Source organism: Capra hircus, chromosome 5 (assembly GCF_001704415.2).
Source record: "Capra hircus breed San Clemente chromosome 5, ASM170441v1, whole genome shotgun sequence".
Lineage (NCBI taxonomy): Eukaryota > Metazoa > Chordata > Mammalia > Artiodactyla > Bovidae > Capra > Capra hircus.
The window spans coordinates 83,776,056-83,789,800 of record NC_030812.1 but is presented as its reverse complement, the minus strand read 5'-3'; the positions used below and the strand labels follow the sequence as shown (position 1 = coordinate 83,789,800).

Genomic DNA, 13,745 nt, shown 5'->3' with positions numbered 1-13,745 from the left:
CTTTTACAAGGAACATGTCTAGCCATACTAAATTTAGAGATGCAAAGTATAAAATGTATTTGTGGCAAACAAATGACTTCCATTTCTCATAGGAATGTTGAGAATTATTATGTTATGCTGGTTATTATGTGCTACTTGACAGGTTAGAATTACCTTAGGTCATTTCTAGACTACATAAGAGAGGTCACGAGGTTTAGCAAAGGCAAATGCATACCCTTAGAATACTACTTGGTGAACGACGTGCAGGCGGGACAGTCAAAGCATGTCAGACCTGAAAAGAACAGACTCTCCCAAGACTTTAGATTGCCAATTAAGAGCCTCCTAAAAAAGATATTTTTACCATTCCTTTTCATCTTCTACTTTTCTCATTTTCATTTTACCATTCCTATCTAAAAAGACCCTATGGCCAAAAGTCTTGGAAAAGAATCAAAGCCCCATTTGCTATGTGCTGCTAAATGCCTTAAGGAAATTTTTCCAGCACGTCAAACTTTTAGAATTTTTTTCCTTACTCTGAAAAGAGAATGAAATATGATCAGCAAGATGAAAGTTATTAGGACTGAAGGAAACCAAAATAAAATGTCTGAGAGTTGACCTTCCAAGGGTAAATGTTTTCTATCAAGATTTGACTTTCCCCTAGATAAACCAGGATACTACACTTTTAACTCACGGCTCCCAAACAAGGAAAATATCATCCATTATCACTCTCCCTATACCCTAGCCATGTGCTTATCCAATCCCCACTCAACAGGAAAGAGCACCTATAAACCCAGAGTATAAAATCCAGAGTATATTCCTCTTTGCTTTCTACCAAAAAACTAAATATGATTTATTTTGCATTTAACACTTTAACATTTATGTATTTAACATATAACATGTCATTTCCATTTGGCTGGTATGCTATCACCATCTTTTTAGAATTATTACTTTAATTCCAAGACACTCTTCAAATAAATCATTCCTCCAACAAACTACAATCAGAGTATCTCTAATGACTTGGCAGTCCATGGAAAGTAAAGACAACATGAGGTAAATATAGACAAAGTCAGAATCAATCACAAATTCTAATAAAGAGGTTTCATAATATAGAAACAAAGAAGGTACACTTCTATAGAAGCTAAATGTTCATTCATTCCTTACTATGGGCCAGGCTAGGGGATGCAAAGATCTGTAAGGCACAAGACCCTCAGTCCTGTAGTGAAGCCTGCCCACGAATTACAACACAATCTGGAGACAGCAGGGGCGGTCTTGTTGATGTACCAGTGGAGCCTGGTGCAGACTGTGATATCAGGAAGGAGGAGAGCTTTTCCCTAAGATGGACTTAGGGACCTGGAAAGAAATGTAAGGGAAAGAAATCCAGTTTCTCTAAGTTTTGATTTATAAACAACAACAACACACTTTTCTGAGGATGGAGATGTGGCCTGGGAAATGGTACCTGTGAAATGTACTCAGATCAGCTTTCAAACACAAAGACACTCATTGATTGAGAAGCAGAACATAACATATGCTAAAGAATAAACATTAAAAAAAAAAAAATCTGAGTGAAGCCCTAAGGGAGGCACTAAGATTATGGAGGAAAACTCTACAATTATATGGCTTCCATAATCAACTCTAGAGAAGGTAAGGAAAACTTCTAGGAGCAAGTTTAGAAACTATCATTGGATGATTGTGATTCGTCTTCTCTGGCATGAAGAAACAATCGCCCTGGTAACACACATAATATGAACAACGTGATGCACAACCAAAATCAGGTAGCCAAAGACATTTCCCATAACTCAAATGCCACAGTCTGTCCCAAGCGCACACAGATGATATCCTGTTCTTTTCCACTCAGGCTACCGTGATTGTCCAGTCGCTCTCTTCTCTTCCGTACTACAAGAAAAGCAAGAAAGCAGGTTTCAGTGTAAAAGCTAACAGCACAGGAACAGCTTATAAATAAACTTAATGATATAACCAACGTTGAACAAACGGTTCACTTCTGTTTTGTACATTAAAAGCAGGTTCATATTGAAAATAAGACCGTGTATAAAGAAACAGTCAAATACCTGGGAAGAATCATAGATTTTATAATTATTGTTGAGCTCCAATTTATAGCTGGTATAGGTTCCTTACACATGCCTTTTCATTGCTATTCTGTATTTAGTTTCTCAGATCATGTCCCGTTTTCGCTTGAATCGCCTCTTTAGTACTAATATAACTTCAGTTGAAATGAATACAAAACATTAGAATTCCTAAATTGGAAAGAACATTACAAATCGTCTAGGTTGCACGGAATGAGCCAAATAAGTGTGGCTCTGGATTTAACTTCAGAGCAGTTCTACTTCTATTGGTTTCATATACTAGGATTCCAGGAAAGGTCTCTTTTGCAGAAAGTTCTAAGGCTTAAAAAATCAAGTGTGAAGAGCAATAAACAAGTCCCGCTTCTCATTTAAGGACACTAAGGCTCTGTGTCCTTAAAAACTCTGTTTTTAAAGTTTTCTTTCATTGAAGTATAGTTGATTTACAATGTAATGTTAATTTCTGCTATATAAAGTGATTCAGCTATGCATACATATATATGTATGTGTGTATATACACACACGCACACACACACACACACACACACACATACATATACATGTCTATATATACACGTTGTTGTTCAGTTGCTAAGTCATGTTCTACTCTTTGCGACCCCCATTGACTGCAGCACTCCAGGTTTCCTTGCCCTTCACTATCTCCTGGAGCTTGCTCAAACTCATGTCCATTGACATGATGCCATCCGACCATCTCATCCTGTCGCCCTCTTCTACTCACAGTCTTTTCCAGTGAGTTGGTTCTTTGCATCAGGAGGCCAAAGTATTGGAGCTTCAGCTTTAGCCTCAGCCCTTCCTATATATATACATATTTATTTATATATAAATATATAAAATATATATTCATTGGAAGGGCCTATATATATATAGACTTCCCTGGTAGCTTAGCTGGTAAAGAATCTGCTTACATTGTAGGAGACCCTGGTTTGATTCCTGGGTCAAGAAGTTCCCCTAGAGAAGGGATAGGCTACCCACTCCAGTATTCTTGGGCTTCCTCGGTGGCTCAGAAGGTAAAGTATCTGCCTGCAATGCTGGAGACCTGGTTTGATCCTTGGGTTGTGGAAGATCCTCTGGAGGAGGGCATGGCAACCAACTCCAGTATTCTTGTTTGGAAAATCCCATGGACAGAGGAGCCTGGCAGGCTACAATCCACGGGGTCGCAAAGAGTCGGACATGACTGAACAACTAAGCATCGCACAGCACCTATATATATATGTAAATATATATATGTTTCCATATTCTTTTCCATTACGGTTTATCACAGAATACTGCATATATTTACCTGTCCTATACAATGTAGGTTCTGTTGTTTATACATTTTCTACATGGTTTCCTTGTGCTAATCCCAACTTCCCAATCCATCCCTCCCGCACTCCCATCCCCCTTGGCAGCCATAAGTCTGCTCTCTTCTAGGAAACTCTTAACTACAGCCCAGTTCTGTCTCTGTGCAATGCTATTTCTCCTCCATCACACTGCCCATGTCCTGGGTGCCTCTTAATGGAGCTTTAAAGACTTCAGAGAGCAGAATCTATCACATTGGTAGAAGTACTAGAAGCTAAGAATGGGTCCCCCTACAACCTTCTGGTTTACATGAAAAGGAGAATGAAGGAAGCCAGTGTCACTAAGCGACTTACTTAATCCACATCAGAAAGTGTCGCCTACAGAGTATGGCCTCCCACTGTTCACACTGTTGACTTCATAATGAATGCCAGACAAAACATTCCCAAATTCTGCCTGATTTATATATAGAGGGAAATACACGTTTTATTTTTCCTATTTGAATTTCCATTAATACATTAGACACTTTAGCCATTAATAATAATTGAGTATCAGCCTACTGATACTTTGTATGCTAAGTGGGTTTCCACATTTCCTTTTGGGTATGTGTGTGCTTGCATACTAAGTCGCTTCAGTTGTGTCCAACTCTTTGTGACCCTATGGGCTGTAGCCTGCCAGGTTCCTCTGTCCTTGGGACTCTCCAGGCAAGAATACTGGGGTGGGTTGCCATTCCTTCTCCAGGGGATCTTCCGGAACCAGGAATCAAATCCGCATCTCTTGTGTCTCCTGTACTGGCAGCTGGGTTCTTTACCACTAGCGCCATCTGGGAAGCCCTATTGACATTTTAGCAGATCTACCAACTTACGCTTCATGACTACAATTTCATCATGAATCTCACCAGTTAAAATGAATTTGTTTTCAGTCACTAATTTTAGTTTTATCAACAGTCACGATCAGTTTGAATACAATGACAGTCATAGGCCGTGTAATTCTAGGAACCTACAGAATATGTATTAAGGTTTTTCTCTCTTGTCCTGCAACTCATGCTTTCATGTAAAATCATAGCATCTTGAGATGTTATTCAAGGGCTGTGATAATACAGCTAATTCATAATATCTAGACCTAGGTGATTATCACCTTTCATTTCAATGATGAATAATATACTTTAATTTTCCAAGGTGAAATAATTCAAAGTAGAGATGACAGATTTTAGCAGGAATAGAAATATGCTGCCTTTAAAAGGTATCCAGAGAAGGCAGGGAAAGAAAACACTTGTCTGCATGGACCAGGCTGTCCTTATACTGCGGTCAGTGCTTTTAATGGGCTTCCCTGGTGGCACAGTGGTAAAAGAATCTGCCTGCCAATGCAGGAGATGAGGATTTGATCCCTGGGTCGAGAATATCCCCTGGAGGAGGAAATGGCAACTCCAACATTCTTGCCTGGGAAATCCCATGGAGAAGAGCCTGGCAGGCTACAGTCTATAAGGTTGCAAAGAGTCGGACATGACTTAGTGACTAAACAACAAAAATGCATCCTTAACACTACCATTAAAGGCGACAGCCTTTAATGTTTGCAATGCAGTAAATCAAATCCAGCCTGTGGGATGGTACTTTGAATCCATGTGGAAGGCTCAGTGTGCTGTGCAGAATTTTTCAACTTTTCATCAATTACAATTAGAACACTGAACTAAAACGTGACTAATAATGACAAGCTTATTGCTTGCATTCAATGCACATTTGGCAAGTAATTTTACAAGGCTTTTGCTAAAACGTGCCTTTTACATTTGGCAGAAAATTCTAAAACATAAAAGGCCACGCTGCAAGTTAGGCACTTAACTCTCAAAAAGGCCAATAAAAACAGAACCAGTGCTGCCCACCAGTTAACACTTCATTCTGGTTGTAGGTCATATTCAATGGCCATGCAAAGCTCTGAGATCCGAAAACAAGGGATGAAGTGTGAATGAAGGAACAAGGAGAGGCTGGGAAGCTGGGCAAGGAACTGCAGCATCAAGGCAATCTAGGATGTTCACCAAGTCTGCAAACACACACAGAATAGCTCAGGACTTCTCCAGGGAAAGAACAGCTATTTTTTTCTCACAAAGCTGCAGCCACTGGTGGGAAAAGAGATTTTTAAAATTCTATCTGGTGATGGGCTATCAATACAGATCACACTTTGATCCCACTCATCTTCCCTTATTTTAAACTACTAAAGATGTCGACCTCTGGGTCTTGACAATCACTCCTCCCACTTTCTGAAATGGCAATAGCAGCACTGCTAGTTATTCAAACATGCTACCCTGATATTTACGACCTGGGCTGCAGCTTTTACCCGATCTTGACAGCAGTTTTGATGTATATCTCACTTTGAAAAAAATCTAAATCAGATTCTCTTAAGATTTTTTTTTTCTTTTTGTAAAATAACTTGACATTTTTCTCTCTTCTCAGAATGTGTTAATACACAAGGGCAGCACGTTTCTCTTCTTCAGTACTTGCTTGGTGTGTTGCTCACCCATTCATTTCTTTTTCAGCATTACTGAGGTTCCTGCCTGGCGGTCCAGTGCTTAAGAATCTGCCTTCCAATGGAGGGGACCTGGGTCCAATCCCTGATCAGGGATTTAAGATCCCACAAGCCACAGGGCAACTAAACTCACATAACACAACTAGCGAAACCCACGTGCTGCAATTACTGAGGCCGTGTGCCACAAGAGAAGCCCACAGGCACCACAACCAGAGGGAGGCCCTGTGCCACAGTGAAGAGCCATCACAGCCAAAATTGAATTAATTAAAAAAAATTTTACTTAACAAATTAATTTTAAAAATTGAAGAATATAGTATAAAGAGAAAATATTAGCAGGAGTCAGGGTAAAAAAACTAAAAAAAAACAAAGAAAGAGACATTGATAAGTATGTACTGTGACACAGACGCTGTGAGAATATTGGAGTTACAAAAAGAGAATAAAATAACACCCACACTCAACCAACCATGGCACAAAGGTAAGTGTGTCACTAATCAGAACATACTTTAAAAGTCCTAAGTGATCATCCAGGGGCTATGGAAAATGGGGAAGCAGCAGCATTTAAGTGGGTGAATGTATGTTTGTACTAAGGAAAGGGGATGTTATTCCAGAGATTTAAAAGATTCTTCAAGGAGATGCATCTTGAAGAAACAACCAACACTTATCAAACAGGCAAACTGTAGAAGATACAGGAAGGCAGGAAGGAAGCAAATATAGCAGAGCATATTGGAGGACAGAGAAGACCCCCATATGGCAGAAGCAAAGGTGAGTATGATGGTAACAGGAATAGCAAAGAGCAATGGGAAGGTGAGGGATATGGACAGCATGGTGATGTTCTCCAAGTTCAAGCCCGGTTAAGTATGAACACAGAAGTGCTTTTTATTTGTTGTTATATCGCTGCTGCTGCTGCTAATTCACTTCAGTTGTGTCCGACTCTGCGTGACCTCATAGACGGAAGCCACCAGGCTCCGCCGTCCCTGGGGTTCTCCAGGCAAGAACATTGGAGTGGGTTGCCATTTCCTTCTCCAATGCCTGAAAGTGAAAAGCGAAAGTGAAGTCGCTCAGTCGTGTCCGACTCTTCGCGATGCCACAGACTGCAGCCTACCAGGCTCCTCCGTCAATGGGATTTTCTAGGCAAGAGTACTAGAGTGAGTTGCCATTGACAATAAAAACAGCAGCTGTAGTTCTACCACTTAATGAGAGCCTGTCATTTTATTTATTTATTTTTTTAATAAAAAGAAGAAGAAGGGACTTCCCTGTTGGTCCTGTGGTTAGAATTCACACAATGGTTCAATCCTTGGTCAGGGAACTAAGATCCTACACACCAAAGAGCAACTAAGCCCAGAAGCTTCAACTAGAGGGTCCATGTGCAATGAAAGGAGCCCGAATGACAATGAAGATCCCACGTGCCACAACTAAGACCAAACACAGCCACATAAATAAATATTTTTTTTTTAAAGTCACAAAATCAGTCTGCATTCACTGATTTAAAAAATTGGAAAAGAACTCTAAAACCTTGTCATTTGAAAAGTTTCCCCCCAGGAGGTAATTTGTAGGGCAATAAGACCCAGGGAACTATATGGCTAATTAGCCAAATGGGATGAACACTCAGCCTCAGAGATTCTTGCTCATATACAGCAATATAGAAGTTAAATGAAAATCAGATCTGTGGTTAAGAAGGAATTCTCCCCCCAGAGGAAGAACTGGCAAGAATCTTGAGGATTCTTTGGTTGCTACTGAGCTCCTTTTCAATTTCAGAGCACTTGGGAGGAAACATCATGTTTCCATGTAACGTCAAAGAGATCAAATGTAAAACATGGTGCAATTCTATGCTTTTTCCTCAGTAATAACTTAAATTATTTTTCTTGGAGAGAAACAGACAATTTAGTAGCTTGGCTGACAGCATCAATTTGCCATTTTGTAAGAGAATAATTTTGAAACTGTAGGTTTCATGCCCACAGGCACAAAATAATTGAAGAAGAAAAGAGGTGGTCTTAGATTCCAAAGGGATGGTCCTGGGTTACTTAACAATTTGGAGCAGATTTGGTGCTTGGTTTGTGGTTTAATTCAGAATCTCATGTATCCCTACACTTCCCAGGTGGCTCAGGTGGTAAAGAACTTGCCTGCCAGGAGAAGCAAGAGACAAAGATTCGATCCTTGGGTCAGGAAGATCCCCTGAAGGAGGGCATGGCAATCCACTCCAGTATTCTTGCCTAGAAAACTCCATGGACAGAGGAGCCTGTCAGGCTATAGTCCATGGGGTCGCAAAGAGTTGGACATGACTGATCACGTGCATGCTTGCATCCCTTTGCTTCTTTGTTCAGTACAGAGCTCTTGAACATATCATTAGTTTTTTAGTGTTATTACCATTACACTTTACTACCTACGGTAAAAAGAAATTACTAACTTCTTAGCCAAGTTATAAAGAGAATACATACAGGTAAGAGAAAAATGTTCTATTTCTCCTTTTCTACTTCATATGTAACTTTTATTTTTAAACCTTTGGATATGGTCTCAAATTTAAATTGAATAAATCTGTCCTTCTATACCAGTTTGCTCTGACTTCTTCAATTTCCTGGTCACTTTTTTTGCTACTCTATTCCCGGGCATCTGAAACAGCCTCTGGCATACAGTGTGTGCTCAATATAATTGTTGAATGAATGAATCAAAACCATTCACTTCTGTCACCTACATTCCTGCGTTCTGTAATCTTACTTCTAAATATGCTCTTTCTCACAGGGAACTCTCCTCAATTTTACGTGGCAGCCTGAAAGGGACTGCATTTGGGGGAAAATGGATACATTACAAGTATGGTTGTGTCTCTCTGCAATCTACCTGCAACTATCGCAACATTGTTAATTGTCTATACCCCAACATAAAGGCTTCACATATATACACTACCAAGTGTTAAATAGACAGCTAGTGGGAAGTTGCTGTATAACACAGGGAGCCTTCCAGTGAATATTCAGGGTTTCCTTTAGGATTGACTGATGTGGAAGCTGAAGCTCCAATACTTTGGCCACCTGATGAGAAAAGCCAACTCACTGGAAAAGACCCTGATGCTGGGAAAGACTGAGGGCAGGAGAAGGGGATGACAGAGGATGAGACGGTTGGATGGCATCACCGACTCAATGGACATGAGTCTGAGCAAATGCCAGGAGATAATGAAGGACAGGGAGGCCTGGTGTGCTGCAGCTCACGGGATTGCAAAGAGTTGGACACAACTTAGTGACTGAACAACAACAGGGCGTCCAGCCCAGTGCTCTGTGGTGACTTAGGGGGCTGGGGTTGGAGGGAGGAACAAGAGTGAGGGGATACATATACACACACACATACACGCACATACTTATGGCTGATTTGCATTGCTGTATGGCAGAAACCAACACAACTTCGTAAAGCAATTATCCTTCAATAAAATAACTAAAAATGCCCTTCTGAGACCTTTTGCAATGGCTTCCCATCTGTCGCAAAGTTGCCTCTGGACTTCTTTTATTCATAATATAGGGTTTGGGGGCATATATCTGCTTTACTGACTATGCCAAAGCCTTTGACTGTGTGGATCACAATAAACTGGAAAATTCTGAAAGAGATGGGAATATCAGACCACCTAACCTGCTTCTTGAGAAATCTGTATGCAGGTCAGGAAGCAACAGTTAGAACTGGACATGGAACAACAGACTGGTTCCAAATAGGAAAAGGAGTACGTCAAGGCTGTATATTGTCACCCTGCTTATTTAACTTCTATGCAGAGTACATCATGAGAAACGCTGGACTGGAGGAAACACAAGCTGGAATCAAGATTGCCGGGAGAAATATCAATAACCTCAGATATGCAGGTGACACCACCCTTACGGCAGAAAGTGAAGAGGAGCTAAAAAGCCTCTTGATGAAAGTGAAAGAGGAGAGCGAAAAAGTTGGCTTAAAGCTCAACATTCAGAAAACTAAGATCATGGCATCCGGTCCCATCATTTCATGGGAAATAGATGGGGAAAGAGTAGAAACAGTGTCAGACTTTATTTTGGGGGGCTCCAAAATCACTGCAGATGGTGACTGCAGCCATGAAATTAAAAGACACTTACTCCTTGGAAGAAAATTTATGACCAACCTAGATAGTATATTCAAAAGCAGAGACAGTACTTTGCCGACTAAGGTCCGTCTAGTCAAGGCAATGGTTTTTCCTGTGGTCATGTATGGATGTGAGAGTTGGACTGTGAAGAAGGCTGAGCGCCGAAGAATTGATGCTTTTGAACTGTGGTGTTGGAGAAGACTCTTGAGAGTCCGTTGGACTGCAAGGAGATCCAACCAGTCCATTCTGAAGGAGATCAACCCTGGGATTTCTTTGGAAGGAATGATGCTAAAGCTGAAACTCCAGTACTTGGGCCACCTCATGCAAAGAGTTGACTCATTGGAAAAGCCTCTGATGCTGGGAGGGATTGGGGGCAGGAGAAGAAGGGGACGACCGAGGATGAGATGGCTGGATGGCATCACAGACTCGATGGACATGAGTCTGAGTGAACTCCGGGAGATGGTGATGGACAGGGAGGCCTGGCATGTTGCGATTCATGGGGTCGCGAAGAGTCGGACACGACTGAGTGACTGGACTGGACTGAACTGAACTGAATGTAGTCACCATCTCAATGGGGATGATACTCATTTCTGCTTTGCCTTAAAAAGATTCATGATTATGCTGGCTGAACACCTCTACTTAGCTTTTTCTTCTGATTCATATGTAATAGAATTTAATTTTCCCTCTGTCATCTTCATGACCCAAATAATCATGACGGTGTGATCAGTCACCTAGAGTCAGACATTCTGGAATGTGAAGTCAAGTGGGTCTTAGGAAGCATCACTACAAACAAAGCTAGTGGAGGTCATGGAATTCCAGTTGAGCTATTTCAAATCCTGAAAGATGATGCTGTGAAAGTGCTGTACTCAATATGACAGCAAATTTGGAAAACTCAGCAGAGGCCATGGGACTGGAAAAGGTCAGTTTTCATTCCAATTCCAAAGAAAGGCAATGCCAAAGAATGCTCAAACTACCGCACAATTGCACTCATCTCACACGCTAGTAAAGTAATGCTCAAAATTCTCCAAGCCAGGCTACAGTAATATATGAACCGTGAAGTTCCAGATGTTCAAGCTGATTTTGGAAAGGCAGAGAAACCAGAGATCAAATTGCCAACATCCACTGGATCATTGAAAAAGCCAGAGAGTTGCAGAAAAATCATCTATTTCTGCTTTATTGACTATGCCAAAGCCTTTGACTGTGTGGATCACAATAAACTGGAAAATTCTGAAAAAGATGGGAATACCAGACCACCTGACCTGCCTCTTGAGAAACCTGTATGCAGGTCAGGAAGCAACAGTTAGAACTGGACATGGAACAACAGACTGGTTCCAAACAGGAAAAGGAATATGTGAAGGCTGTATATAGTCACCCTGCTTATTTAACTTCTATGCAGAGTACATCATGAGAAATGCTGGGCTGTATGAAGCACAAACTGGAATCAAGACTGCCGAGAAATATCAGTAACCTCAGATATGCAGATGATACCACCCTTATGGCAGAAAGTGAAGAAGAACTAAAGAACCTCTTGATGAAAGTGAAAGGGGAGAGTAAAAAAGTTGGCTTAAAGCTCAACATTCAGAAAACTAAGATCATGGCTGCCAGGCCTATCACTTCATGGTAAATAGATGGGGAAACAATGGAAACAGTGGCTAACTTTATTTGGGGGGCTCCAAAATCACTGCAGATGGTGACTGCAGCCATGAAATTAAAAGACGATTACTCCCTAGAAGGAGAGTTATGACCAACCTAGACAGCATATTACAAAGCAGAGACACTACTTTGCCAACAAACGTCTGTCTAGTCAAGGCTATGGTTTTTCCAGTAGTCATGTATGGATGTGAGAGTTGGACTATAAAGCAAGCTGAGTGCCGAAGAATTGATGCTTCTGAACTGTCACCCACTTCTCCTCCTGCCCTCAATGTTTCCCAGCATCAGGGTCTTTTCAAATGAGTACTAAGAAACAGGTGTGCATGCTCTTTGACCCAATAATTACCATTTCAGGAATTTATCTTAAAGAAAAAAACTAAAAATACACTGTTCATAACAATGAAATAATTTCCAACAACATAAATGTTCAACAAGGAGGTTTCTTTGAAAATTATTCTTTACCAACATAGTAGAGTTCAATTAAACTTTATACATAAAATTTTAAAATTTACTGATATCAAAAAGCAAATGATTTATTAATTTAAAAAAGCAGGTTAACAAAATTATATGTGATCCCATTGTTAGAAAAACATCTATCTAAAAATATCTAAATGATTACAAAATATTAAAAATCAAGATATCAAAAATTAACAGTGCCTCTATCTGTGATGGAATCACAGGTAATATTATTTTTTCTGTGCTTTCTTCTACTTTAAAGCTTTTTTTCTTTTTTAAAAGTATGTTACAAAAAAAAAGTATGTTACACTTTTCAATGAGATTTTTAAGTGTTATCAAAATTTACTGAATATATTTATTTTTTAATCTTAAGTAATTGAGTCTCTGACTCTCTCTGTATATATGTGTTTGTATCTTTTCCCCCTTCTTCCTTCCTTCCTTTTTTTTTTTTGTTCTTTTTTTTTATTTATTTTTTAAATTTTTTATTTTTTTTAAATTTTAAAATCTTTAATCCTTACATGCGTTCCCAAACATGAACCCCCCTCCCACCTCCCTCCCCACAACATCTCTCTGGGTCATCCCCATGCACCTGCCCCAAGCAAGCTGCACCCTACGTCAGACATGGACTGGCGATTCAATTCTTACATGACAGTATACATGTTAGAATTCCCATTCTCCCAAATCATCCCACCCTCTCCCTCTCCCTCTGAGTCCAAAAGTCCGTTATACACATCTGTGTCTTTTTCTTTTTTCTCATTTCCCGCTTTGCTCATGCCTACACACACTAGCAGCAACATCTTCCTTAAATTTAGTTTGTTGACCTCAAACGGCAGTACTTACTCTCTTCTCTCCACAGAGGTAAGATTTGGTTCTAAGCTTTGAATGAAATAAACAACATCTTAAAAATAGATGCTCTTACCTGAATATCAGTCAGTTTTTCTAAGATGCGGCTTGCAAGCTTAGGACCGTTCTCCATAGTTGGAATGTGTATAGTCTATAAAAGAAAAGCAGACATGAACTAGTATGAGGATATTCATGTACACAGTGACAACAGGTAAGAAACTAAGCAATTTTACCAAAATAGGGAATGGCACTATGATAACCTTGTTACATATGCTAACTTCTATGACAAAGATTCTTATTCTTAATTTGAATAAACAATCTACTCAATGCTAGGTTGTTCATCTCCTACCACTTGATTTCAGGGTACAACTGGTTTATATGCCAATCTCCAGGCTGATTTCAAGAACGAACAAGAAGCCAGGGGTACCTAGAACCGTGGCTAAACTTAAAGAACCCTACTTCCTCCAGCATCCTGAGAATCTAGAAAGATGAAATATTAGCCTCCACATCTACCCTTTTGGCAGGGAATGAGAACTCAAAAGATATTCTGCCGTGAATTAAAGCAAGCCATTTCAGGGACTTAAGTTGTTTTTGTTGTTGTTGTTTTCTTTCTGGCCTTGTTGTATGGCATGCGGGGATCGAAGCTGTGCCCCCTGCAGTGGAAGCAAGGAGTCTTAACCACCAGACCACCAGGGAAGTCCATCAGTAGCATAAATGCAAACAAGTCTATGTCTTCACAAAAGGGGTTGCCAAATCTGTCTGTTCTCAGCCAAGCTACCAAGGGCCACAAATTCCACAAAGTTGCACAGATGGTTACAGTCAGGGCAAAGAGATTTTATGACCCTAACCTGTATTCTGAGCCATGC

The 13,745-nt window shown here is 40.2% G+C and overlaps 1 protein-coding gene across 4 annotated transcripts in view; it reads right to left on the bottom strand.

Annotated features, from left to right (window-relative positions):
• BCAT1 (branched chain amino acid transaminase 1) overlaps nucleotides 797–13,745 on the bottom strand; it is a 116,647-nt gene continuing 103,698 nt past the window's right edge. For all 4 annotated transcript variants that reach the window (XM_018048394.1, XM_018048393.1, XM_013964159.2 and 1 more), the window contains exons 10-11: nucleotides 12,956–13,030; nucleotides 797–1,869 (exon numbers count right to left, since the gene is read on the bottom strand). In XM_018048394.1, the coding sequence (XP_017903883.1) occupies nucleotides 1,828–1,869; nucleotides 12,956–13,030 (117 nt within the window). In that variant the 3' untranslated portion in view covers nucleotides 797–1,827. The remainder of the gene's footprint in view (nucleotides 1,870–12,955; nucleotides 13,031–13,745) is intronic.